A 27,975-nucleotide genomic window follows, 5' to 3' on the forward strand; every position below is an offset into this window, starting at 1 on the left:
GAAAACTATATTTGCCATTGTTATAGTTGCCTTGATAGGTCTGCTTTGTGGACCCTTTATTTTACAATGTATTATGAACTTTGTAACCCAAAGGTTGATGTCGTTCTCCCAAACTGGAGGTCGGAGAGTCAGGGTGCAATATATCCCTATGAATGTTGCTCATACTGTGAGTTAAGAGCATCAAGAGGGGGGAATGAAGGAAGAAACAGACAGAACAGGCTCCATCTTGAAAGCAGGACTCCATCTTGGGCTGGACTGTGGGCTTTGAGCTATAAGCCCAGTGTCTGTGGAAACGACAGACCAACTGGAAAACCAGGCCCCCTGGATGGAAGAGCCCAGGGCTCATACCTAGACCCTCTGTTGCCTAAAAGAATACCCTAATAACCTGTGTAACTGAATAGAATCATACATTCTATTATGCTTATTGGGGTATGACCACAGGCCTATTGATAACTGTCCACTGTTAACTACCTAGATTTAAGGCATACGAATCATGGTTAACTTTGGTTATATCTTTCTTTTCCTTTGTTCAGACTAGTTTCAGGGAATTTGGGGAGGTGGGTTTCGGCACGTACACTTAGGGTATATAAGGTTTTCAGGAAACCGGGTCCTTGGCTAAGAGGAGACTTTGCCTTGGGCCCGCTGGTGTAATAAACTGCACTCCACTATCTGCATTGTCCTTCTGAGTGAGTCTGTGTCCCAGAACGTGTGGCTACAACACAAACACAGTGGATCAGGAAGAAGTGACATGGGGAATATTACACTCACTGCTTGGGTGATGTGTTTGCTGAGGAAAAAGCAAACAAACATGGTAGAGTTTATTTTAGAAGACAATATACTGAGTCATGGAACGTGTCTACACATAGCGAGAAATAAACTATTGATTAATAGTTGCAGGCTGGGCAAACAGGATAAACAAATCCCTGAAGTACAAGCAGAGCTTACTGAGTTTTTATTATGTAGTGCAAAGGAACCCAGTTTTGTTGTTTAAAGCTGTTCATGCTTTAACAAGTTATTCAGATGCAATGCTACTCTCCTATGTTTAGCATAGAAATAAGTAAACGGGGACTTGCTGAAAAGATCTGAATGACAAAAGTGAGGATCTCTCTTATCACCTCTTCTCTTATGGTCTGTTGAAATCAGACTTAATCATCAGAATCATACACATTGTTGAAAATGGGCTATGCAGGCTTGCTCCTCACGTGTCCTAGTGTCTGGCACAAGATAAACTCTCCAAGTGAAATAAATCAATATACCTACATGATGGCAGGAGGTACAGAAGTCATGCATCAGAAATGTAAACTTCACCAAGTCAGTTCAAGTTTAAAAGGTCAGGGCCATTGAACCAAAGAGCAGAGGGATTAATCAGCTCCCTCAGCTCATCGGTCTCCGGCACAATCTCAGAGATATCAAGGACTTGCCAAATGTTTCCTGGAAAATGGACATGTTGTCCCTTTCACACTGGTCTGATGCCAAAAGCACAAAGTATAACTCCATGCACAACACCAGAGCAAGAAGCACCTTGGGTCAGTGAGTTTGGTCTAGCTTCTTTCAAAGAAAAAGTGAGTCCCCCAAAGCTCAATACACTGACCCTCACACCCTAGTGCTACCAGCCTCCACCGACCCTCTCTTCTGTCTTGCCAGTGGCCAGGTGTGAAGCACTTCACAGTATGTATCCCAAACACATCGACAAGCCTGTGTCTTAGTTTACGAGATATGCCAAATGGAAGAAAGATTTATGTAGTTAACAACTAACAGGCTATAATAAGCAGCAAATATTTTTTTCCCATTTTCAAGGAAATGAAGCAAGGCGATGCTATCGCTTTTTCAAAATCTCCATTTGATTCTGTCTGTGATTAGTTCATTTAGAGATTTATGTCTCACAGGCAGAATGATCAATTTTATGGATAGGTCAGACTCAGGAAATGATCACTTCATTCACACGATTCAACAGTTTCCATGAAATTCTGGCTGGTCTGCAATGGAGTCTAAAATTCTTATCCATAGAATTATTATTTGGGGTTGAAGTATATACAATTTTTTAAGGTATACTTGAAAGAGAAAGGTATAGCTGAATGAACTAATTTCTCATATTAGCTAGTTCTGGACATCAGAGAAAGGTCTGAGAACTACAGTTCAAGGCAGAAAGTAAGAAAGAGAAGGCAACGTGGATATTCTCTTACTTTAAAATGAATCAGGTTTCCCTGGTGGCTCAGTGGCAAAGAAACCACCTGTCAATGCAGGAGACATGGGTTTGATCCCTGATCCAGGAGGATCCCACATGCTGTGGAGCAACTAAGTCACCACAACTATTGAGCCCGTGTTCTAGAGTCTGGCAACCGCACTACTGAGCCCATGCGTTGCAACTAATGAAGCCCAACTGCCCTAGAGCCTGTTGTCTGCAACAAGAGCAGCCACCATAATGAGAAGTCCGTGTATTGCAACTAGAGAGCAGCCCTCGCTCACCACTAGAGAAAAGACGGCACAGCAACGAAGACCCAAAACAGCCAAAAATAAATAAATACATAAAATTATAAAGTGAATCATTTAGGCAGACTGAGATGTCTGCCTGATGAATTCCATCTGTGCTGTATACTAAGTTGCTTCAGTTGTGTTCAGCTCTTTGTGAACCTGTAGACTGTAGCCCGCCAGGATCCTCTGTCCATCAGCTTTTCCAGTCTAGAATATGGGAGTGAGTCTCCACTTTCTTTTTCCAGGAGATCTTCTGAACCCAGGGATCAAATCTGCATCTCTTACATCTGCACTAGCAGGTGGGTTCTTTACCACTAGTACCATGGGCTTTATCATAACCACTCAATAAATATTTATCAAAAATTGATAATTGACATTCATTGTTTTTGTCTGTCCAATATCTTTCTTCCTTGGGGACCTGTTCTCCTCTCCCCAGATGGATCTTGTGAACTACCAATCACAAGTCCTTCCTCTTCCTATCCTTGGCTGTTACAGGCTGAAATGTATGCCCTGAAAATTCATGTTAAAGCCCTAGCTCTCAATATCTCAGAATGTGACTGTGTTTGGAGAAAAAAAATCTTTAAAGGGATGATAAAATCAGATGAGGTCATCAGGGTAAAAGCAGGAAAAGTGAAAGTGAAAGTTGCTCAGTCGTGTCTGACTCTTTGTGACCCCATGGACTGTAGTCCATGGAATTCTCTAGGCCAGAATGCTGGAGTGGGTAGCCTTTCCCTTCTCCAGGGGATCTTCCCAACCCAGGGATTGAACCCAGGTCTCCTGCATTTCAGGCGGATTCTTTATCAACTGAGCTATCAGGGAAGCCCCATAGCAGGTAAAAGAGAAAGCCAAAGCCTCATGTTAGGACAGTAAAGGGAGCTTGAGCAGAGAGTTAGGCTGGGAAATAATGGGAAACCAGGGAGAAATGTAAGGACCTCAGCCTGTTCAGAGCCTTGAATGCCATCCAGAGGAGTTTGGAGGAGAGAAGTGGCTAAGAAAGCAGGCTCCAGGCTCATGCAGACTATGTGCAGATATCATTTGTTAGATGTGTGACACTGAAAATTTTACTTAATTTCTCTACACTTGAGTAAAATAGGAATAATAATGATGACTACCTCACAGAGACATTGTGAGTACTAAATGAATTAATTTATATGTGTATGTATGTATATATTTTTATAATAAAATATATTGTTAATATATATTTTACATAGATCTTGCATACATAGGTAAAATATATAATAATGTAAGATATATATAACATATATTGGGGTTACTCTTCTTACTTTTATTCTTAACAATATGGCGTGAATATTTTTCTATGCCAATAGATGTATATCTGCCATCATTTTTAATGTATTCACAGTTTCCCACTGAAAAATACACCATGATTTGTTCATGCTTGAATTGAATAGTAGTCTAGTATGTAAAAATTGTTCATGAACGGGGAAGGTAGGGAAAATTATGTAGTTTCACTAAATTTAAATTTTCTTCTTTCTTTTTGCTTATCTGTATTTTCTATTTTTTTCATAACAAGTACATCTCACTAGCACAATAAGAGCATAAAAAAAGAGAAAGAGAACAGGAATTTAAAAATGCATGTCTGATCATTTTTCAAATTTGATTTCTATTTTCCTTCTCATGGTGGCCAAAAATGTTAACAGGACACAGGAAAGAGAAGAACATTTCTACGAACTTCCATGCTTGAAAATAGAATCACGCTTGATAAATAGAATCCACCCCCACTGACCACTTTTCATGTTCTCTATCCTAAAGTTCCTTATTGAGAGCCATGGTTCCCAGCCCAAAGTCTTCAAAGGATTTTTACGGGTCAAACAGGTGGCAGGCAGTGGCCTCTGGGGACCACAAAGAGGAAAAAAAGAAAGGGCAAAGAAGAGGATAAAGAGGGAAGGGCCTTACTCTTTTTCCATCAAAGCAAAGTCATTTCTTCCTACGTTACGTAAGGTTTCTGGGATGTGTGTGTGTGTGTAGGTTTTCAATGGTTCTTTTTTAAAGACAAAGAAAAATAATCCACCTCACACCCATGCAACCAAGATCAATGCTCTCTCTTTCTGATTTAGGTTTTCTGGCTACAGCTCAGACATCTTCACTTTCTTTCACAGGATGCACAGAGGAAAAATGCTGAAGCACAATGTCAGCAAGAAGTATTGGATTTATTTCCTCTGTCCTGAATGCAGAACCATTAAGATGAAGAAAACTGCCCAGAAAGCTGATCTATAAGAAGCCCTAAAACATTACTGGATAAGAGAAGAGAGACACCTCTTACCACTGTCTCTCTACTTTGTCCTTAGCCTCCTCTCTAAAGAAATGGTGAACATATATTTAAAGATTTGGGGGTTGAAATGGTACAAAAATACAAATCTGTCCTTAAGAAGTCTATAGCCATCTCCAGCCTGTATGCGTGAGGGGAACTGACAATGTGAGAAAGTATTAAGCATATTCTTTTTAGACAGGAATAAGGTGACCAGTCTCTGGACTGCAATGATAATCACCCATAAGTGGATACCAGCCATGTAATTTATTGGTATCTTTCTGCTTTGTGTGTGTAATATGATAACAGTCCTCTAGTTTTTTCATGGATACAAATACCTTATTACTCAAAATGGGTAATTATATCTTGGAGGAAGGAACCAGTATTTTCCACTTCTCCTGCCTGTACTCTGCCTCATAGAGCCAACTCAATACTGAATTTGTGCAGTGAGTAAAGGGATAAATCCATCCAAGCATCGCCAAAGCCCTCTAATGATCAGCAGGGTCCCCTTCCACCACTCTAAAGAGTTATTCGCTCAGTCGTGTACGACTCTTTGTGACCCCATGGACTGTAGCCCATCAGGCTCCTCTGTCCAAGGAATCTTCCAGGCAAGAATACTGGAATCCCTTCTCTAGGGGATCTTTCCAACCCAGAGATGGAACCCAGGTCTCCTGCACTGTAGGCAGATTCTTTACCATCTGAGCCACCAAGGAAGCCCTTCCACCACTCTAACCCCCTCCATCAGTATCCTCTCCAGTCTTCCATTTAAAAATATTAGAGGTACTATTATATACCAGGAATTATGCCCATACCCTGGAACTTGAGAACAGGGTGTCTTAGTCCTTGTAGGGAGACAAACAAATACAAATACAACTGAGACACACTGTGACTAGGCTATTCTAGAAGCTCTCACAAGTACAACAGAAACCAAGAGGAAAGAAAATGTATCTGTCTCAGCAAATCAGGTGGACTTTACTTGGAAGACAGTTCTGAGCAAAAAGAGCTTAGATTTTCAATATAAAATATATTTACTTCATATTTGCTTCATTTGCAAAACAATATGCTTAACTGGGAAGGAATGTGTCATTTTCTCATCACTTAACTCTTCTGAGACAAACAGCTGAATGACAGATTTAAGCTCCCGGCATCTAACTTGTTCAGTCCAACTGATGGCTTGCTAAAACCATAGGAGACATTCTTTTAGAAACCACACCCAAACCATCAGCACTTTCTGCCAGCTTTTCTTTTGAAATATTTACTGATCATGCAGGAGAGGGTCTTCTCTACTCCACTGAATTGAACAGAGCATTAAGAACCACAATTTGCTTCCATCAGCCTTAGAATGTATGGAAATCCCTCTGATATTTTCCTATATTGTGAGTGCTAGGGCTAGTATTCAAAATTTTTTAATGTGTGTTCACAAGTATCCTAGATGGAAATTAGGACAGAATGCTTCAGGGGGCACTAGCTACCTGTGTTGATGGTGGTGGCTGAGCTAACAATTGCAGGAGTGGTATGATTTTTTTCCATTTTAGCAAGTGAGGAAGACATCGCAAGAACAGAGAACTTGTGTGTTTTCTTCAGTGTTTACTGTTTGGGAGCAGAGGAGACAGATTGTAAGATTTTTCTGAATTGGTAGCTTAAGAGTTGATGTTTAATGAAAAGCATATTTAAGGAAAAATATATACACTTGTAGGGAAATACTCCAAGTGGCAAACTCAATGGTCCAGGCTTGGTAGGAAAGAAATTATGACTGAATACAGCTGAGGGACTTGGAAAGTAGCAGAATTAAGAGTATCAAAGGTGACATCTGAGGTTCCAGGCTCAGAGATAATGAAGGCGTGAAAAAGCTAGAAAGCCAGTGATTATCAAGTGGAGAATTAAAGTCTCAAAGATGGATATAGTTGTCTGTGATGCAAATTACTAATCAGCAAGGCTGCCCAGATGGGAGGCTGAAGATGGAAAGAAATGAAGGTCATGGATTTGATGAGATCAAAGAACTGTGATGATGAATGGGTCATTGATGTGGACATCAAAACTGACAAGAATGATGGTAGGTCTGAAGTCTCCAGAAAGAGTCAATCCAGGTGATGATTTTCTTATTGAATATTCTGAATGATCAGGATGTTAACAGATGAGAGGAAGGAGGGGTAGCAAAGAGATACCAACAATCCCTCCCAACACCAGAGATTAAGGTTTTAGCAGAACACCCAGCTTCACTGTACTTAGGGATTAGGAAAGAAAGCTACCATTTCATGAGGTGAATGGAAGCTGGAGTTACCAAGTGTGCAGAGAAATGCAAATATGCAAGAGGAAGGAGCTTAGAGAAGTGTGAGGACACAAATGTGGGACAAGAAGGACCAGACTGCCGGATGGGTCTGAATGTTAGTGGTTACTGGATTCTACAGGTCTGAGCAACATGGGGGAGCTTTATGTGTCCAACATTGCCCCTCTGTCAAGGCGTATCTTGGCAATGTCACATGGCACTGCCTTGCATCTTCCTATGTTTTCAACTCCTCTTCTCTTCTTGAAGCCCAAATGACTTACATTAGTGAGTCTATAAATTTGATGACAAGCCAAATATTGAAAATGTGCGGGTCATTTGGTCTTGCAAGCTTCTGAATTGTTATGAACTTCTTATGTCACATACTAGGTTCTTATAAACACTTGGGTGTGTGACTTCTGGTCTCAATTAAAAAAAAAAAAATCTAGCCCCCTGGCTCAAGTCAGAGCATAAGAGCTAGTTACTTGGGCCTTGCTGTTTAGTCCCTAGACAGACTGCAGTGAGCAGGCTGAATAAATCTGTCTTATTTCTGAAAGAAATGGGGGGGAAAGATCACTCTGGCTAGTGTTTATAATGAACTGGATTATTCAGAAGCAAGAAGAGAAATGGGAAGGGTATGAGAGCACGTTGACTTGGACAAGACTGGTCATGGTAGGGATGGAGGAAAGTAGATGGATTCAGTAAGTTTTGGGAGTGAACGGCTTGCTGGTAAACTGAACAGGAATTTGAATGCACTTCCAGAAATTCTACCAATCATTGGGTTTGCAAACTTCTTTTATAAAAATGCAAATACATGTAAGAGGCTTATGACTGGGGTGAGGGTATAATTTAGTTTGAATTAGTTCCATCAGCTTACTTTATTCTATCACCTAGCTGAAGTCAGTCATACTAAAGAGGTGAGGGTTTTACTTGGGGAAAGAATGTTTTGCGCAAAGAATATAATCGCGTGTGGGACAGAAGTGGAAAGGCAGAAGCATGAAGGCACATTCAGAGGACACACGGAGGGGTGTCAGCATTTGAGAGCATGGAGAAGAAGCAAACTCTGGTCTTCTCTGAAAGTCTGCCTGATTGCCTCATAGAGCTGTGTCCCCAGTTTTCTTTAATACTGGGAACCTCATTACTCACATTCTTGTTTGAAAGAGAACATTACTGTAGAGGACAGGAAAAAATGAAATCAATAAAAATTCTCAAACGGTACTAAGCATAGATAATTTCCATGTTGCTTTGTTTAAATTCAAGCTAGTCTACTTGATTCCCTGACAATATTTCACTGGTATCATATGATAGACAGAAATTTTTAGACCTAGAATTTTAAAAACGATCACCAATTCCATGTGAGATAAATAACTAATATTGGTTGATATTTTAAAATAAGTTCAATTATGTTATTAAAGGACATATTTTCTATTCAGTAGTAAATATTTATATTGTTTAAAAGTCCAGGTTTGTTGACATACAAGAAAAGAGGTAAACTCTGTTTATCATTTTCCTTTTCCTTTTCTTTTTTTATATATTCACATGTTACTGAAAAGATGAGGCCAGAGATCTTAAAATGTTCAAAATGCTATCTTTGAGTACAAGTTTGGGTACATTTCAAATTTCACATGAAATCTAGTAATCAGAACTAAGATAAAACTGGAAAGAATGAGTAATAGCCAAAACTTTGGCACACTATTAACCAAGGCTTCTTGGATGGCATAAAAGAGAACAAAAACAACTGACAACTCAAAACAGTTTCCCTAGTGTTTTGTTTCATACTTATATTTCAAATATAGAAAAGAATTCTTTTCATAAAAAAAAAAAAAAAGCTTAATAAAAAGCAATTTCCCAGGTGGTGTGCAGTGGTAAAGAATCCACCTGTCAATGTAGGAGATGCAGGAGACATGGGTTCAATCCCTGAGTTGGAAGATTCCTTAGAGTAGGAAATGGCAACCCACTCCAGCATTCTTGTCTGGAAAATTCCATGGACAGAGGAGTCTGGAAGTCTATGATCCATGGGGTCACAGAGTCAGACATGACTGAGCACGCATGCACGCATGCACAATAAAAAGCAACAAAAGTCATTAGTAAAAAATTTGGGCCAATGAAAAATTATGTAGCATTCGTCTTCAACCACAAACACATTACATGGCAAGATAAAAGTAAACCTTTGGGCTAGCCAGTAAAAATCCCATGGATTTGTGCCTTTCCATGTGAGTCACAAGTCTAATAGCAGGTACCCTCTGTGCAGCTGGGACACGAACAGACTGTGTTAGTCTTACGGGCTGTCTTTAAACTCTCCCCTGCCTCTGGCTCAGACTCTGTCCTGCCACCCCTGCAAGGTCCCATTCAGACCCATCAGGATGATCAGCCCTGCCTTCGTAGCATCTGTGTCGGTACCTACTGCTTAAGATAAATCCTGGCACAGCATGTCCGTATGGGAAAAAGGAATCATGGAATCATGGAATCTCAGAGTTATTAATAATTGCCAAATGTCTTATTTTTATAGATTAAAAAAAAAAAACTGAAGTGCAACCAGGCTTCAAATCTTGCTCCAAATTATACATTGATTAAACTTCAGAACTTGAACCTGTCAGATATTCTTTTCTGAAATCGTTATGAGATACTTCTTCATGTATTTTTCACATTTTTGCATCATTTGCAAACAGAGGCACTAAAAATCTCTTCTGAACTATCTTTTCAAAGATATTTATGCAGCAGATAGCCTTGAAAGATACAGATGGTGTCTCTCTCCAGAGCAAAGAAAAGGTTTTGCCCAGTATAACAAAAATAATGGGTCTTTCTGGGGCAAAGGGCAGGCACACTCACAGACCTTATGAACATTCAAACTCTCTAAGCTAGGAGCTCTGCTCTTGAAACGCAAACCACTTAGTATACAAGCGTCACCACCTAGACCTCTTCACTTGCCCTGTGGGAGCTGAACCACTGCAAATGCTGATAATCTGTATGCCTCTCTTGCTATAAATAATAAAGGTATTTGTCTCTGACCCAGGAATCTCCTGTCTTCTGCCAGCTCCCATGAAACTGGCAGGCAGACTTGTGAACTTGGAAGAAGGTGAATTCTGACTCTTCGCAGGTTCGGCAGAAATTTAAAATTGTAGTGATAATCAATCACATAAAGAGAAAAAATATTGAAAGGTCTGTTGTTGGACTTTTCACATCTAGGCTGACCCAGTTACCACTTTGGAGCACTATGTGTTAGTATATTAATAGTATGTATATAAATATGTATTAGTTGTCAAATAAAAGTACATACACATAATTCTATGGACTGTATAGTCCATGGGGTCACAAAGAGTTGGACACGACTGAGCAACTTCCACTTTTACTTTCATAGACATACCTGTATACTTCATTTTTTTTAATTAAATCTGTGAAATGGGTCTCACTATCCTCACTTTATAGCTTAAAGAAAAAAAAAATCCAAAAACAACTCAAATTTAACTCACACACCTTATAGGTGGCAGAGGTAAAAATCTCTGGTTTCAAAATCCGTGTTTTGTCTGTCTCAAAACGGCATAGATCACTTTGGTTTTAAATAAAAATGACTCAAGTATATAGTATTATGTTTAGTTTTACCATCTTTTTAATAGTACCTACTTTTAAAAATATTTTTAGAAAAAAAAATATTTTTAGGTACAGGCATGATGCTATCTGATCTGTATCCAATATTAAATATTCAGTATTCACAACAAATAATGTGTTTTTTAATCTTATTAATATTGATGTTATATTGTATACTGTATATTCATAGTCATTGTCTCCAACATAAGCTATTGTTTATAAAGCTTATACCAAAAAACAATCTGTAGACCTATTCCTTTAAAGCTACACATCTAAGAAAATTATCTTCAGCTATAGAAAGATAACATTACAGGAGAAATAATTCCATTAAAAAGGCTGTATATTCCATGAAATTACCTTGTTAGTCACAGAGATACATAGAAAATTACAAACTAGACAGAGTGAGGAAAGGAAGACATATGTCTAGAACTTATAGATGATCTTGAGAATAAGAAATGTTTAAAGCAAAGTAGACTAAATTTTTTTTTAATCTTACAGAAGCAAAATGTAAACTTAGGTAAGAGTTGTTTGGGGAATTTTTTTGAAACTGGTAATTCATAGCTGGCTACAAATAGGCTTTCATTAACAAGCTTCTATTCTGCTAACTCCAGTGCTTATCAGTCATTTTGAAATGCAAACAGCAACAAAGAAAAACATACTTTATGTATGTAGGTTCTGTCCAAAATGTAAACAAATGTTTTAAAAATTGACTTAATTAAAGGATTTCTATATACATATTAATAATGTACTGATGGGAATAATCAGTCTACTTGCATCTCACAAAAACATTTTTTTATAAAATAATACCCACTAAAGTTTACATAAACAAAACAAAGAGATCATGGAGTCAGTTAACAAGTGTCATATAAAATGATACCTGCATAACCAAGTTTATATATAGATTATTTATTTTAAATAAGTACCTTAAATTGAAAGTTTAATTGCTAATTTGTGACTATTTTAATCTTTGGTAAATGACAATAGAAGACAGTAGTCTTCATAGTGGGACATATCAACGTGGTTCATGCTTGCTGTAGAAGCAGAAACCCCATGGAAAAGCTGTTAGGTTAAGATACCAGTTTTCTGATTCAACTCAGACACAAATTAATTTTTAAAACATAAATAAAACTATGTGGATTTAAATTTTAATGACAGAGTGTAATACTTTCAAGTGACAAACATTAAGTGTGTTTTAAACGAGAAATCTGAGGAACTCTTTCATTGATGAGTTTTCAAGTCCACTACAACTACATCAATGAAGACTCATATGCAATCTGATGTTTTCTTTCCACCCGGGGACTCTATAAGGAGGCTAGATGGTAATTTTTGTCCCAAATTTCTAAAGTTGTCGAGACAAATTGAGAGGCCTCCAGGAAGCAGAAAGAAATTTGTTAAGATTGGAATCACTTAAAGAAATATATTTTTTAAAAATCTCAAGTTTTATATAATTAAGAAGCACTATAATAATTGCTTTTAAAATGAAGCAACAATTATTTTGAAGACAAATACACAGGAAGAAAAAGAATATTTATCTAGAAATTTAGAAGGCAAAACTAACAGAAAGAATTTCAACATTTTGTGTTACTCCTTATTATCGAGTTCTTTCTCTTTGGCAGAACCTTGTGAATTCTAGAAGATTTGTGAAGGTGGAATTGATGAACAAAGGAGCTTAGTATGCTGATCTGAGGGCTCCTTGGTTGGTGTCTGCTGAGGAAGCCTATATATCTCACAGATTTATGCATAAAGAAACAAATGAAAGATTACCTGGAAATCTTTTAATGAGCTGACATAATCCTTCCTTTCTGCAAAGCTGATGCTGTATTTCTGGTAATATGTTTACCTGAAAGGAAAGGGAAAAGTTTTAATGAGTTAAGCATTCATAAACACTAAAGCAAAGAAAACACAAACAGCCCACAGGGTACATGTATGAAGTATTGTCTACACCGTTCACTCCCTATCTTCAGATCTCTGTAAATCAACACTCAAATGCAAAATAATAGAGTGGTTTATTTGCTAATAAAAGATAAAAACTGCCCTTGGGAATTTTCAAAATATTTAGGAACATTTTTTAAAACACAGACATACTTCAAAGTCATGATGTTGAATCACAGACATCTAGTGCTAATGCTTAACCTGTTAGCATTTATAGTTTTCACTCATGCTAAGTTGCTTAGTCGTGTCCAACTCTTCGCAACTCCATGGACTGTCTGTCACCTGCCAGGCTCCTCTGTCCAAGGGATTCTCCAGACGAGAATACTGGAGTGGGTTGCTATGCCCTCCTACAGGGGAATCTTTCCACCCCAGGGATCAAACCCACATCTCTTATGTCTCCTGCATTAGTAGATGGGTTGTTTACCACTAGCACTACCTAGGAAGACCTTTTCATTTCATGTTACGTCTGTGCTCAGGTGTGTCCTACTCTTTGCGACCCCATGAACTGGTGGCTCCTTGTCCATGGGATTTTACAGGCAAGAATACTGGAACTGGTTGCCATTTTCTTCTCCAGGGGATCTTCCTCACCCAGGGATGGAACCCATGTCTCCTGGACTGCCAGCAGATTCTTTACCATTGCACCACTTTTCACTGAAGTGGTGAAAGGTATTTCATACTGAAAGGTATTTATTGCTTCAAGTATAAAATCCAGTCACCACAAAACTCTATTTTAACAAAAACTTGCTCTTGGGAAGCTTTATAAATGTAGTCATAAATTCAAATGCATATTTCAACTTATAAAGAAAAAATACAAACAATTCTTCTCTTTGGAATTTACAGATTAACTAGCTATTCTCAACTGAATCCCCCAAAGAACACCACATATGGTAACACCTCATTAAAACCAACAGAAAGATTCAGTATAAATTAGCTTGAAAATCAGATTCATTTTTGACCAACTATTGATTACTTTCAAATTAATTCAGCCCATCCTAAAAGTGTACTGTATAGTTTCTTTCAGACCTGCTGACCTGACTGGATAAAAAGAATTCAGTTGCAGCTGGAGAAAAGAGAAAGAATCAAAAACATGGGTTTTAGTCCCATTTCGGGTGGGTAACACAGTCAGAACCTTGAGCATATCACCTTACTTCTCTTTTTCAATTTCTCCATTTGAAAAATAGAGCCTTGGGTCTCTAAATACCACTTCTGCTCTAAGCTTTGATCAATTCAACAATTCAACCACAAGTTGTAGTTTTTAAAAAATGATTCATTTAAAGTGCTTTGAAACAGTTCATCGATTAAAAGTTTTCTAATCCTTGCAATCTTGTTAACTCTATCCGTTTATTCAGCAAACTGTAAACTTCAGCTCAGGTCAGGCATAAATTTTTTAATGCTCTGCTTTTTTTTTTCAACAATTGAGTATTTTTTATTCCTCTATAACTTTTAATGTAGAAAATCTCTTCTATAAAAAAACAAAAATTAATTTCTCCTAATAAAACCATTTCTAATATAGTCTCATTTTAATTTCTGAGTGTACATAAAAATAATGTAACTGATTCATTTGAAAAGACCCTGATGCCGGGAAAGATTGAGGGCAGGAGGAGAAGGGAACGACAGAGGATGAGATGGTTGGATGGCATCATCGACACAATGGACATGGGTTTGGGTGGACTCCAGGAGTTGGTGATGGACGAGGCCTGGCATGCTGCGGTTCATGGGGTCACAAAGAGTCGGACATGACTGAGCGACTGAACTGAACTGAACTGAACTCACGTGTATGTAAACTTTCCTATTCAAGTTAGTCTATACAAAAGACAGGTCTTCCCAGGTGGTGCTAGTGGTAAAGAACCTGCCTACTAATGCAGGAGACATGAGATGCAGGTTCCATCCTTGGGTTGGGAAGATTTCCTGGAGGAGGAAATGGCACACACTCCAGTATTCTTGCCTGGAGAATCCCATGGACAGCAAGCTTGCCAGGCTGCATTCCATAGGGTTGCAAAGAGTCAGACACGACTGAAGCAACTTAATATGTGCATGCAAAAGATAAATAACTAGTATGATTCAATCCAGTTACTGAATTTCTACATTTCCAAGGTTCTGTGTTATGAATGATATTTTACTTTATTTTTAATTCTTTTTTAAATTTTTTCCTATTTGGGTTATTACAGAATATTGAGCAGAGTTCCCTGTGCTATACAGTAGGTCCTTGGTTATCTGTTTTAAACATAGACATATATACATGGGGTTTCCCAGGTGGTGCTAGTGGTAAAGAGCCCGCCTGCCAATGCAGGGGACATAAAAGACATGGGTTCAATCCCTGGGTTGGGAAGATCCTCTGGAGAAGGAAACAGCAACCCACTCCAGTATTCCTGCCAGGAGAATCCCAGGGACAGAGGAGTCTGGCAGGCTACAGTCCATGGGGACGCAAAGAGTTGGACACAACTGAAGTGACTTAGTATGCATGTACCTGTCAATCCTCCAAACTCCCAGTCTATCCCTCCCCTCCCCATCCTTCCTCTCTGGTCACCATAATTCAATCTGTAAGTCTGTGAATTTGTTTCTGTTTTGTAGATGAGTTCATTTTATCTTAAAAAAAATTTTTTTTTTTGCATATAAGTGATATCATATGATACTTGTCTTTGTCTGACAGCTTCACTTAGTATGATCATCTCCAGGTCCACCATCCACATTGCTGCAAATAGCATTATTTCAATCTCTTTAATGGCCAACTAATATTCCATTGCGTGTACGTACCACATCTATACTGTAATAAAGCCCAGGCTTCAGCAGAACCCATTCTTGGGAATACAGGAATTGAGAAAAGTGGATAGTACACTTTAGATTTTAGGAAGTCTACATTTCTCAAATTCAAAAGTGATCACTTTTAGAGTCTCAATGTAGGAAAGAATAAGGGCCTTTATAAAACCCTAAAATTTTCAATTCAGAATTCCTAAGAGAGGCTGGAGGGAGGGGACAGAGCGTTGCAAAGGTCTGGGGAGTCCACCATAGAGGTTTACTGGTGTTATGCTGTTATCGTTATCACACAAAACACACTTCTAAATTCGATTGTGAAAAGGTTTAAAAGCCCATATACTTGAACCATTTTCCTCCACTTAAGGTAAAAAAAAATCACTCAGTTGCTACTGACTAAATAGAATCTGTAAGGACAGAAGGGCCAAGAAAGAGAAGCAGCATTAGCTAAGAAGCAGGAAAGGCTGTGTACAGACACAGGTCCCTATTTAAAACCTCCACCCACTTCTTGAAGGGCTCAGAGAAAATGCGCTACTGTTACAACATCCTTGTTATGCCATCCTGACTACTACAAACAGGAATTGCAGAGCCCTGGTAAAACGAACTACAGGAACTGAACTAATGAGCCAGAAGAATGTGTGTAGATGCTACAAAGCCAGAGTACAGCTTACACAGATTTCAGAAACAAAGGGGAGTTGCTGTGTCTTATCAGAGAGATGCTCCTGCCAATGCAGGAGATGCGAGAGACCCAGGTTTGATCCCTGGGTCGGGACGATCCCCTGGAGAAGGAAATGCCAACCCACTCTAGTATTCTTGCCTGGAAAATCTCACGGACAGAGGAGCTTGGTGGGCTACAGTCTATGCGGTGGCAAGCAGGTGGACACAGCTGAGTGACTGAGCATGAGCAGGATCAGAGAGATGACTTTTCACATGAGATCTTGCGTCAGGATGATGAACTGACTGAGCGTCAACAAAGCACTTGCTTCAGAAAGCCAGAGCCAAGCCAAGGGAAGCAATTGCTCTCACTTTCGCATCCCCCACCCAACGACATGCTCCCCCTGCTCTTTGCTCCAAAGCACACCTTTGGAATTAATAGAGTCAAAGCAGGTGACATGACCCAGGCGACACGTGACACCGGAAGTATCACCTCCATTCTACTCTGGAACCGAGCACCAAACTCAGCAATTAAACTAAATAAACACAAGGAAGTAAACACACACGACACTATGGGTCTTAACAGTTGTGGTAAATCAAATTTATTACACATATTTTAACTTCGTATCAGTTAACCCTAATAATGTTCTTCCATATCCTAGTGCTTTTTATTCTTATTTTTATGTACATCATAAAATATGTAAGATTTGCTTCATTATCAAGTGGGACATAATCAGAGAAGTTTTCATTGGGATTAGCTGACTTGTATACAATGAGCTTCTCTGGCTTAATACTGCAATAAATATTTTCAATAGAATTTATTTTGAGCTGGGCAATTTTAAGGGCAAGGCAACCACTGGAGAGAAGGTACAGAGATTTCCCATATGCCCATTCCCCCCACCCACACACAGCCTCCCCCATCATCAGTGTCTCCCCCAGAGAGAGAGGTTACAATTGATGAACCTACATGGACACATCATGACCAACCAAAGAGTCACGTCTAATACATACTGATCTTGTATTGGGTTTGGATGCTTTGTGTATACATGTGTATATGTGTGCATGTGCATTTTATAGACTGCTGTTTTTCCTGGCACAAAAGCTTCTGTATCTTTGAAAGGATTTGAATATATATGAAATAAATGATAATAAGCCATAGACTTTGAGCCATAGACTATTTCTGAGATCAAACTGAGAGAAAGGAAATGTACATTTAAAAATATTTCAATCCCAATGTACCTTCTACAAACCTAATCTGTGGGAATCTGCCACTTAAATTGTTTCTATTACATACTGTCAGAAGCAAAAGTAAAAAATCATTCTTATTTTGAGATATATTTCATTAATAAGAGCAACAGTAGAATATTAATTATAAACATTCAGAAAAGGTTTATTAAAAAAAAAACCTAAAGCCACATTAATACTATTAACTCATAAGGCAAGCAGACATATGAATTTGGGCTATTTACATGAAGTGTAAAAAAGCACTCAGGGAAAATTTTTCTTCTGGTTTCTCATGAACATTGAGAGTGAATCACATGTCACGTTGTATCTTAGGAAACTGTTCTTTTCTTCATTAGATCTGTATAGATGTTCACATCTTTTATTTTATCAAAAATCAGACCTTCTCTGAAAGTTGTTTGGTATTATCCATAAGGAAGAGAATTAATGACAAGAAGGGAACTAGCTAATCAAAGAAAAAAAAAGTCTTGTTATCATCCACGTTTCTCACATGCTATGATCACTCCATCATATTTACCTGAAAATGTCCTGACAAGCTTTAAAATAAGAGGCTTTGCAGTAGTTCTCAGTGCTCCAAGGACTAAACACAGCATCCCAGATTCAAGGACTGCTAACTCTACAAACGTTCAGAGTTAGAAATGAGTCTCCCTGCTCTTAAAACCCTACGACATGCCAGAGGTGTGACAGAGCCCCACTTAGTGTTATCCCAAAGAGGGGACCTCACTTCACTTTTAGCATCACATGAATCACCAGTACAGTTTTAAGTTCCTTTTAGTCTCTTCCTGGCCAGAGAAACTCCTGGTCATTCATCACCTATAACAGATCTTAAGATAATTTTCATTAAGCACTTAAATTCCAAAGTTCTGAAGTGGTGAGTAATTCTAACATGAGCCAGTGACCTTCATTCTAAGGTCACCGACAGTCCTAACACATACCAAAGAAATCTGAAGCAACTTCTGTTTTGACTATTTATGTTTACATAAATAAGTCATGATTCACAAAACTTCAAATTATTCATGCTCCAAAGTGACCTAACACATATCATTTAGAATTTATGTATTCTTTAAGAATATTGATTAGATTAGGGTTTAAATACAGTGGCTAAATATTTATTTAGAAAGGTTCTACAGTGATATGGTTAAGAACACAGAATTTAAAGTAAGACTGCCAGAGTGTGAATCCTAGGTGTTTCATTTATTAGGAAGGAAGATTTAAGCAGTTTTCTTAACTTCTCTGTGCTTTGGTCTCTTCATATATAAAGAATGGATAGAAACAAATACCATAAGCACTTAGAATGGTACTCGGTATGAGGCTGTGGCAAGAGACTGCAATGTAGGACTAGAGAGAGGGTGAATACTTTCTTATCTTTCTGGCTTCCCTCTGTAGGGCTATGATTTGGTGATGGTTACATTCTTCGACATATATAGCCCTTTCCCACCCATCTTTCTTTCTTGTCTCTGGCTCTTACTAGGTTCTGCTATATCATTTCCTCTACATACCCTTCTTCAGATCAAGGGTGGTAAAACCTTATGATGTAGCTGGTCGCTGAGTGCCTCTAAATCTTTTTGTTTCTCTTTTCCTGCCAAAAGCTCTGTAAATAGCTCTTTCATTAGTTTTTCTTCAGTTAAATTCTTGAGTACGGGCATTTGTTTCCTGCTGGGGGCTGACTGATATACACAGCAAATGTTGTCAACTTCATTCTGTAGCTAAAATGGGAAGCTGTGCAAGATTTTAATGACAGGAGTAATCAGCTTAAGTCAGCAATTTGTATTTTTCACTCTGATAACTGTGAGCAGTATGGATTTCAGGGGCAAAACATTCTTGCTTTGGAAAAATCAGTGAAGAGATTTGGGCAACTGTCTTGGTTACACATGGTGACTGTCTGATCAGAATAAAGGTAGTAAGTATGGAAAGTAGGTATGATATTTGAGAACTATTTAGAAGTTAAATTCCTTAGTATTCGTGATTGACAGAATGCAGATGACATGGGAGAAAAAGGGCTCAAAGGTGAAGGCTAATTTCTATCTTGGGAAGTGACAGAGTGGTTAACCACACTTAGGACCAGCAGGGTGGTTTTGCAGAGCTTCCAAATGCCAACACAGAAGTGAATTTACCAGAGACAACAATGAATCCATTTACTCTTTGTTGAATCTGAGGTGTTTGTGTGACACTTAAGTGGAGATGTTCAGAGAGTAGTTATATAGGAAATCCTAAAGCCTGGGAAACTGCTTGGAACTTCAGATGTAGATTTGGGAGTCATCAATCACAAATGATAGTTGAAACTTTAGGGGTGGTATTGGGGAACAGAGGCATTTAAAGAATGGAAAGAGGAAAGGTGGCTCTGAAGAACACAGAAAGGATAGCCAAAGATGCAAAGATGTACAAGAAAAAGCAAAAGAATGTGTTCCTCCAAGGGAGGGGTCAGAAGGAGGAAGGGGTGATAACCACTGTCAATTGCAGAAATATCAAATGATCAGGGAAACTACTATAGTACTCTTTTACTACTGAAAAACAACTATTGGCTTGGACATTTTTCTCATAGATTTGTTAAAGGTATCATAAAAATGTAAATTTTCCAGCACAGTGACTAGCATATTGTAAGCCTTTTGTTAGTTTTTCTAAAAGTATTTATAAAAGATTATACACAGTAGTAAATATTGGATGTCAACTTTAAAAGTTAATTTAAAAACTATTAATTTTGTTGTGATTCAACTTAAGTTTGAAAACATCAAAACAAGGAATTAGTAAATAAAATCTTAACTACTTTGGATAAACAAGTGACCAGGGTAAGCAAAAATCCATAGGCTATTTATTTCTTAGGCCAAGTCTTGCATCCTACTGGGTAAAACTGGATATTGATTGGTAGGAGTTGAAGTTGAAGGCATGCATGCTTCCTAAGTCACTTCAGCCGTATCTGACTCTTTGCGACCCCATGGACTGTAGCCCGTCAGGCTCCACTGTCTATGGGAGTTTCCAGGCAAGAATACTGGAGTGAGCTGCCATGCTGCCCTCCAGGGAATCTTCCTGACCCAGGGATCAAACCCATGTCTCTTATATCTCCTACATTGGCAGGCAGTACTACTAGTACCACCTGGGAAGCCCCAAAATGGTGAAGGGTAGAAGGAATGGCCATTGAAACTTTCTTCAAAGATACAATGGCTCCAATTTTTCAAGACATTTTTTTCAACATTATGGACCAGGAAATATTGGTGTTAAAAACCATAGGTCTATTACAGCACTATTTATAATAGCCAGAACATGAAAACAATCTAAATATCCATCAACAAAGCAATGGAGAAAGATGTGGTACATATACACAATGGAATATTACTCAGCCATTAAAAAGGAATGAAATTGTGTCATTTGTAGAGACATGGATGGACCTAAAGACTGCCATACACACTGAACTAAATCAGAAAGAGAAAAACAAATATTGGATATTAACACACATATGTGGAATCTAGGAAAATTGTATAGGTGAATGTATTTGCCAAGCAGAAATAAAGACACAGATGTGGAGAACAAAAGTACAGATACCAAGGGAGAAAGGGAGAGTGGGATGAGTTGGGAGTGACATAAATACACTCTTGTGTGTAAAATAGATGACTACTAAATAGCACAGGGACCTCTGTGCAATGCTCGGTGGTGACCTAAACGGGAAGGGAATCAGAAACAGAAGGGATATATAGCTGACTCACTTCGTTGTACAGCAGAAATCTTAATACCACATTGTAAAGCAATTATACTGTGATAAATAATAAAAAGGAAAAACAGCTTAAATTTAAAATAAGTAAATATGGTCATAGGAAACTCAAAAAAAATACCTCCAGGTCTGATAAAATCTGTTCACTTTTTAAAAAAGAATGTTTACCTTTTGATGTAAATTTAACTGGCACATGTCTTCCTTTGATATGCAGGGTTTTCCACCAGCTGTCCTAGAAGACAGGCAAATAAGCAGATCCCAAGAGTCCAACTCACCTAATAGCAAAAGAGTATGGAAAAGCAAACACTTTATCAGATTTGTAAAGGCACCATTTATGTCTTCAGATTAAAGAATGTAAATACAAGTAACAATGATTCTGAATATACTTAAAAGACAGTTATTCAAAGTAACTGAAATTCAACTTTTCTAATTAAGCAGAACTTATACTTTCATATTGTATCTTAAGGAAAAACCAATGATCTGAAGTTATATCAAGACATTCCTCTAAAAGACAAAATCAGAATGTTTTGAATCACTAATTTTATAAATTCTCAATTGGAAATTGGAGAAAAAGAAGATTATAAAGTATTTTAAGAGATGAAGGAGTTGTAAATCAAATTACAAGAAGCCAAAACACTGAATATTTTGTTCTGGGCCTCTGTATTACCATTAATTTTCATAGATCCTAAAAACAAAAGAAAATATTTTTTTAAAGATTGTTTTCTACTTTTAAAAAATTATATTTATTTGTTTATTTTATTTCTGGCTGTGCTGGGTCTTCACTGCTGCGTGAGCTTTTCTCTCGTTGCAGCAAGTGGGGGCTACTCTCTAGTGGTAGTGTGCAGGCTTCTCATTGCTGTGACTTCTCTTGTGGAGCACAGGCTCTGGGGCACGTGGGCTTCAGCAGTTTCAGCACATGGGCTCAGCAGTTGTGGCTTCCAGGCTCTAGAACACAGGCTCAGCAGTTGTAGTTTATGAGCTTAGTTGCTCTAGAGCATGAGGAATCTTCCCAGAGCAGGGATTGAACCTATGTCTCCTGCACTGGCAAGCAGATAGATTCTTTACCACTGAGTCACCAGGGAAGCCCCCAAAAATACTTTGATGAATTTTTTTTGCAAAGAAAAAGTTGGGCTAAGTAGGAAGTAAAATTCAATGAAAAATTTAAGACAGGTTTTTTCAAAAACAAATTTATGTTCTAGTTATAGTCAGCAAAGCTGACTTTAAAATACGGAGTATAACACAGACTAAAGCAAATGATATTTTAGCTATTTCACCAAGAACAAAGTTCTTTGCCAGTAAATCATAGTTACTTGCCAAAATAATCTCTGCAGAATACATTCTTGCATAATGCTTAAACTTTTAAAAATTAATATTTATGTGGCTAGATGGGTTTATTTCCCCTTATTCTTTTTGATCTATTTACATAAATTTGTGTGAGCATATCCCTGCATATAATTGATGCTTAGAAATATTTGTTATATGAATGAATGAATAAGTAGCTAACGACAGAAGTAGTAAACACATTACGTCAGAGACAATATAGAAATATGTATCTCAAAAAAAAAAACAAACCCCAGAGAAAGAACCTTAAGTAATACTCAAAAGAACTGGTACTACTTGGGAAATTTCTCCATTTTAGATGGAAATTCAGTTGAGAAAATGAGGCAATTTCTGAACACATGGCATCTTTTGTTGATCAATCCTAAGATAAATGATCCTTCAAATAACATTTAGTATTTGTTAGTATTTATGCCAGACCTCACAAGTCACTTCCTGCATTATTAGTAGCTTCAAAAAGCTAGGAATTATTCAAGGCCATCTTTTAAAAATGTCCTAGAATTTCTCACTTGATAGCATAATGCTTTCAAAGAAGAGCCGTACGGGGGTGGGGGGGGAAGGTTGATAAGGAAGAGTGATCTATGATGATTAGGAATGAAATTTCACTGTTCACTACTCAAGCCCTTTTCCATTTGACAGGTCCTGTGTGGTCTGAGTTATTGGTCTACAGCTGTCCTGTTGCTAGACGGGAAACCTCTCTGCCCAACCAAAGGATCCAGAAAACTGAACTCAAGTTAACATCTGAGCTTTCATCCTAGAGCTTCTCTGCTGGCTTGATGTATCTCAAGATGCTGGAAGATAGCACAGTAGTTCAACAGACCAAGGAGAAATGCTGCTGGTGATGGGGAGCTGGGAGAAATCTCATCCAGTAATAGCCATCAGGCCTCCGATGTCAAGGGACTCCCCTGTTCCATGCATCCTCACTTTGAAGGAAACTACAAATAGATTCCCATAGTCAAAACCTAATACTCTATGATGATCTCAATACTTTATTTTAAATGTGCATCTGGCATTTTCAGCCAAAACCATTTAATATGGATTCAACAGGGAAAACACAGAGACTGTTTTCATTTGCTATTACTTCTAGACCAAGAAACTAAAACACTAGAAGAAACCTGCTGTCATAATACACACAACTAAATATTTTTAAAAGATAAGGATATGCAGAGAGGGGAGAATTTCATATTATGGACTACACTGTTTGGGTGTTAAAATCAGAGTATGTTTTGTATTCCTCTAAGTCTGAAGCATGCCCTTCTTCACTACCCAAGGCATACACACAATTTCTAGAGTTGATAGATGTATATATTTAAGTCATAAATGTTTGAAACTGGAGACTCATTTAAATAATTCAAAGCATTCAATTTACTAAGAACCTCCTCTGAGCCAAACACTGTACTCGAAATATGAAAGTCAATAGCAAAACAAAAGGGCAGACAGTCACTGCCCTTAGCAATCTGTAAGGGATCTAAACATCAAAAGGAATTTAGGCTAACTCATAAAGCATCACACAATTTCTTGACATTCATAATGCTACCCCTCATCTCTCAAAAATATTTAATTAATATTTTAAAATAAAAGTTAATATTTCAAAGCCACTTTATACTATATCAATTTCCTCTCAAAATGAAGGAAACTATAATTCAAAATTTTAAGTGATCCCTTCATATGGTTCTTACCTAATTCTTGCCACCGTGATCTGAAAAAATGCTGATTGTTTCCACTCAAAATACCTATTGTTATTTTATTGTTACTCTATTTCCTAGTTAAATTTTCTAGTTAAAGTAGACCTGTTCACCATCTCTTCATTTCTTACTCTCTTCAAGTCTACTCCTCTCCCTGACTCCCACAGCCCTTTTTTAAAGAAAAGGCATTATTTGTTTCATGAGTGGTGCTATGTATTCAAGCTTGGTTTTAGAAAAATACCCCAAAGCGATGCTGAAATCTAGAAACTGGGCAGAGAGCAAATCACACTCAGTAGTGAAATAAATCACATTCAGAAGTCAGCCTTGGAGCATCTTGGATACAAAGATCTTGGATCTGAGCCCCAACAAGACCAGAAGTATAAGTGTTTAGTGGACAAGGCCTGCGTGGACAGCAGAGACCGCAGACGCACGGGGGGAGTACCAGCCGCATATGGGGTGTGTTTGGCCTGCACCATGTTTGTTTTGGTTTTGGTTTTAATTTTAAGTACTTGCCAAAATGCAAATGTCAGCATGAGTCACATAAAAATCCAGATTTCAGCTTTCACTTGAAAACTTAGAAGTTTTGGGTTCATATCCCACAAGGCAGCCACTGACAGTTGAGGGCAGCTTCCCACATTTTCTGTGGCTGACTCCAGTGGTCCTGCCTGGTCCTACCTTTGCCTGGGCTTTTTGCCTTTAGTAGCAGCAAACAGTCCTTAGAACTGATTGGTATAAAACACTGGTGTGTCAGTTTTCCATGAATCGCTCTTTGAGCAAGTTGATGTTCCAGCTTTTAATGAATTAGGCTTGTTCATTAGGAAATGGGTTTTGTTGAGATGACTGTAGGCAAGTTGCTATTTGCTCAGTTGGTCTTTAAAGGATGTCTAAACATACCCTTTGATTTCCATTTTTGGCCATGCTTTTCCACAAGGTTGAGTAAGGTCACTTCAATTCCAAAGACATTTGGTTGTTCATGCTAAAGCTGGCAAGGGCTTAAGTGTGGCCTCTTAGAGGCTTCTTTCTCTAAGAAGCCTGGAAAAAAAAAAAATCAAGACTGCCCCAAAGCCATCTTTTTCCCATATCTCTTTTCAGTTGGATTGTTAAGTGGGCCAGGTCCCACTCCTAGGTGGACCTGCCTTCATTTCTTTCTTGTTCACAGTCGTTTTGGGTTCTCTCCACATTCAGCATGTCTTGAGCTGTTGCCACAGTTATAAGTGGCCCAAGACAGGCTCTTTCTAGACACTGAGGCAAGCATTTTTGGTGTTAGTCTTACTTGATGTGTTTCTTCTGCCCACTGAAGGTTGACATTAGTTTAAGAGCTGAGAAGTCAGATTTGAATTGCTGCTGTATGCAGAAACTAACACAACGTTGTAAAGCAACTACACTCCAATAAAAAGTAATTTTAAAAAAAGATTTGGATTGAGGAAAAAACAGGCAAAGCAGATCCTGGCCAATTTGGATGATGGCTTCTTAGGTTTTCCTGGCACACGGAAAGATGACCTTTATGTGACTCAGCCTAACCATATGCCAAGGCCACACCATAAATAAGGAAGAATAGCAATAGCAGTGGTAATGAATCAACAGCAAATAGTCCTTGAGAACTTATAGTATACCAGGTACTGTTCCAAGTATTTGCATTAATTAATTTATTCTACACAATACCCTGATAGGTATATATATTTTTCTTTTTTCAGCATAGAAAATTTAAATAACTTGCCCAAGGTCAGCCATCTAGTGTAGGGTGGGAATTTGCATATAGAAAGTCTAGCTCCACAAACCATGTTTGTGATCATTACGTCATTATTGCTTCCAAAAAAAAAAAAAAAAAAACTGGGAGGCAAGAAAGACACCTAGTTTTTGACTCCTTATATGTATTAACTTATGCAGAACTTCGAACAACACTATGGAGTAGAAGAAATTATTACATATACTTTACAAAAGAAGGAACAGAGAAACTATTTAGCTTTGGTATTTTCTGAGTTATTGGTATTTTTCATTTGGGGTCATGGAGGGAAAAAAAAAAGACCATAACAAGTATAACTCAGGTATTTCTTAGAACCTCACCCAGCAATAGCACCCTAACACATTATTAATGATATCTTGATAGCTGAAGTAACAGAAATACTAATGTATAAAAGATCTCTCCCAATTGCAAATGGACTGGGGAATGATAAATATTAACTGAATTTCCACCTACTTTTGAAAAGAAATCTCTAAAAGTATCTCAGATGTTTTGATGGTTATAATAATTTCTTTCCCTTTTCTGTCACAAAGAAACCAGGGCAGGGCTAGCTCTGAGATCAGGCCAGCCAAGCCCTTAAATAGAGAGGTCACAGGACATGGTTTTAGGAAAACAGGATGTGGATGTTCATTCTCCATCTCAAAATTACAAAAACATGAAAGATCTACAGGATTCTTCCCCAAAACTCTGCAACACTATTGTTCATTATCATGCCTCCACAGCACTGACTCTGGAAGCAATGAAACTCCACAGATAATTTTAGAAGGCGACATCAGGGTCCAGATGTATTAATTCAGACATAATGTGGCGCTGATTGGGTTTTTATCCTTCTCTAAGTTGTACTCTGGAACAACCTAATGTCTCAATATAAAAATAAGAGCTATTTTTTAAGGTTTTTGTTCTCATTTTTGTTTTAATCAAGCATCTGCCCTAAGGAGTGAGGCTGCCTTTAGAATAGTTCCAGTTTCTCACAGGCAGGCTGCCATGTAAAGCAAACAATCGTTTCCTGGCTCTCAAATGACCTCCTCATTGATAAAGTCTGCTGGATCAGTAATTCAATCCAGAGAACAACAGCGGGCTCTGAGATAGCATCATTCCTATAAGTGCTGTTTATTCTCAAGGAATGACAAGTCTAGTCCTGCTTTATTTTTCTCCATAACACCTATCATCATCTAACATATTATATATTTCTTGCCTATTTGTTTATTGTCTGTCTCTCCCCATTTGAATGTGAGCTTCATGAGGGGTGAACTGGGTCTATTTTATTCACTGCTGTATTCTCAGTATCTATAACAGTGGCTGGAAATTAATAAGTATTTGCTACCTGTTTGCTAAACATGTAAATGAATGAGCAACTGAATGTGATCAGTTGCTAAATCAATAACTAAAATTCATATCCTAGGATATTGAAATATTTTGGTAAAAATTAAAAATGGATGAATAATAAGAAAAATATTAGAGTATTTTTTAAAAGAGAACATAAAGATACATCTTATTTCTTAGTAAGAATGAAGAAGTACATAAGAAGAACAAAGGTAACTAGTCATTGCATTTAAAGAGTTATAATATTAATTATGAAAACTAATACAAAATTTCAAGTGCTTTACTTATTAGAAACTTTTCTGTGAACACATACACTATATTGAAGCAGAAAAGACATAAAATATAACTTGGAAAATAAACTTTTCCAGGAAATTTTAAGATACATAGCTACTAAAACCAAGTCTTATTTACTTATTCTATTGATACTATTATATTCCTTAAGGATACAGAAGCATGATGCCCTAAAATCTGTTTTATTTCAGTGTGAAATACTAAAAATGCTTAATTTTAAAATAATACATAATATTCCTTCATAATATAACAATGATTTTAAAATACATAATATTCTTTTATGATATAGCAATTATTAAATGATATATAATATTCCTTTATATATTATTATGTACTATATATATTATATGTTTTATATATTCCTTTATAACATAACATGAGGACATTTCATATATTCACTGTTCCAATTTTGTACCCTTTTCTTAGATTCTTATACATGTTCAGTCACTCAGGGTGGCTCAGATGGTAAATAAGATTCTTACCACATAAAAAGTCGTCCTTTCTCTGTATCCTTTCTTTACCAGAATTAGTAGTTTATATTCATGAATACTTATTAACTTACTGATAATAAATTGGGCTCTATGTCTGATTCTACCACAAGATTGTTTGAGTATAAAATAGCCATTCCTGAATCAAGTTGCACTAACCAGTTCCCTTAAATATATTCTTAATATGATGGATCTACAGAAGAGTAACACAGCATTCATAATTCATGGCTTTACTTTA

General features: G+C 37.6%; 1 protein-coding gene across 2 annotated transcripts in view; it reads right to left on the reverse strand.

Annotated features, from left to right (window-relative positions):
• Positions 1-27,975, reverse strand: part of CPED1 (cadherin like and PC-esterase domain containing 1) — a 305,552-nt gene that overhangs the window by 223,192 nt on the left and 54,385 nt on the right. For both annotated transcript variants that reach the window (XM_070466510.1, XM_070466514.1), the window contains 2 exons: positions 21,040-21,146; positions 12,354-12,429 (listed from right to left, as the gene is read on the reverse strand). In XM_070466510.1, coding sequence (XP_070322611.1) covers positions 12,354-12,429; positions 21,040-21,146 — 183 coding nt within the window. The remainder of the gene's footprint in view (positions 1-12,353; positions 12,430-21,039; positions 21,147-27,975) is intronic.

The sequence above is a fragment of the Odocoileus virginianus genome, chromosome 1 (genome assembly GCF_023699985.2).
Source record: "Odocoileus virginianus isolate 20LAN1187 ecotype Illinois chromosome 1, Ovbor_1.2, whole genome shotgun sequence".
Classification (NCBI taxonomy): domain Eukaryota; kingdom Metazoa; phylum Chordata; class Mammalia; order Artiodactyla; family Cervidae; genus Odocoileus; species Odocoileus virginianus.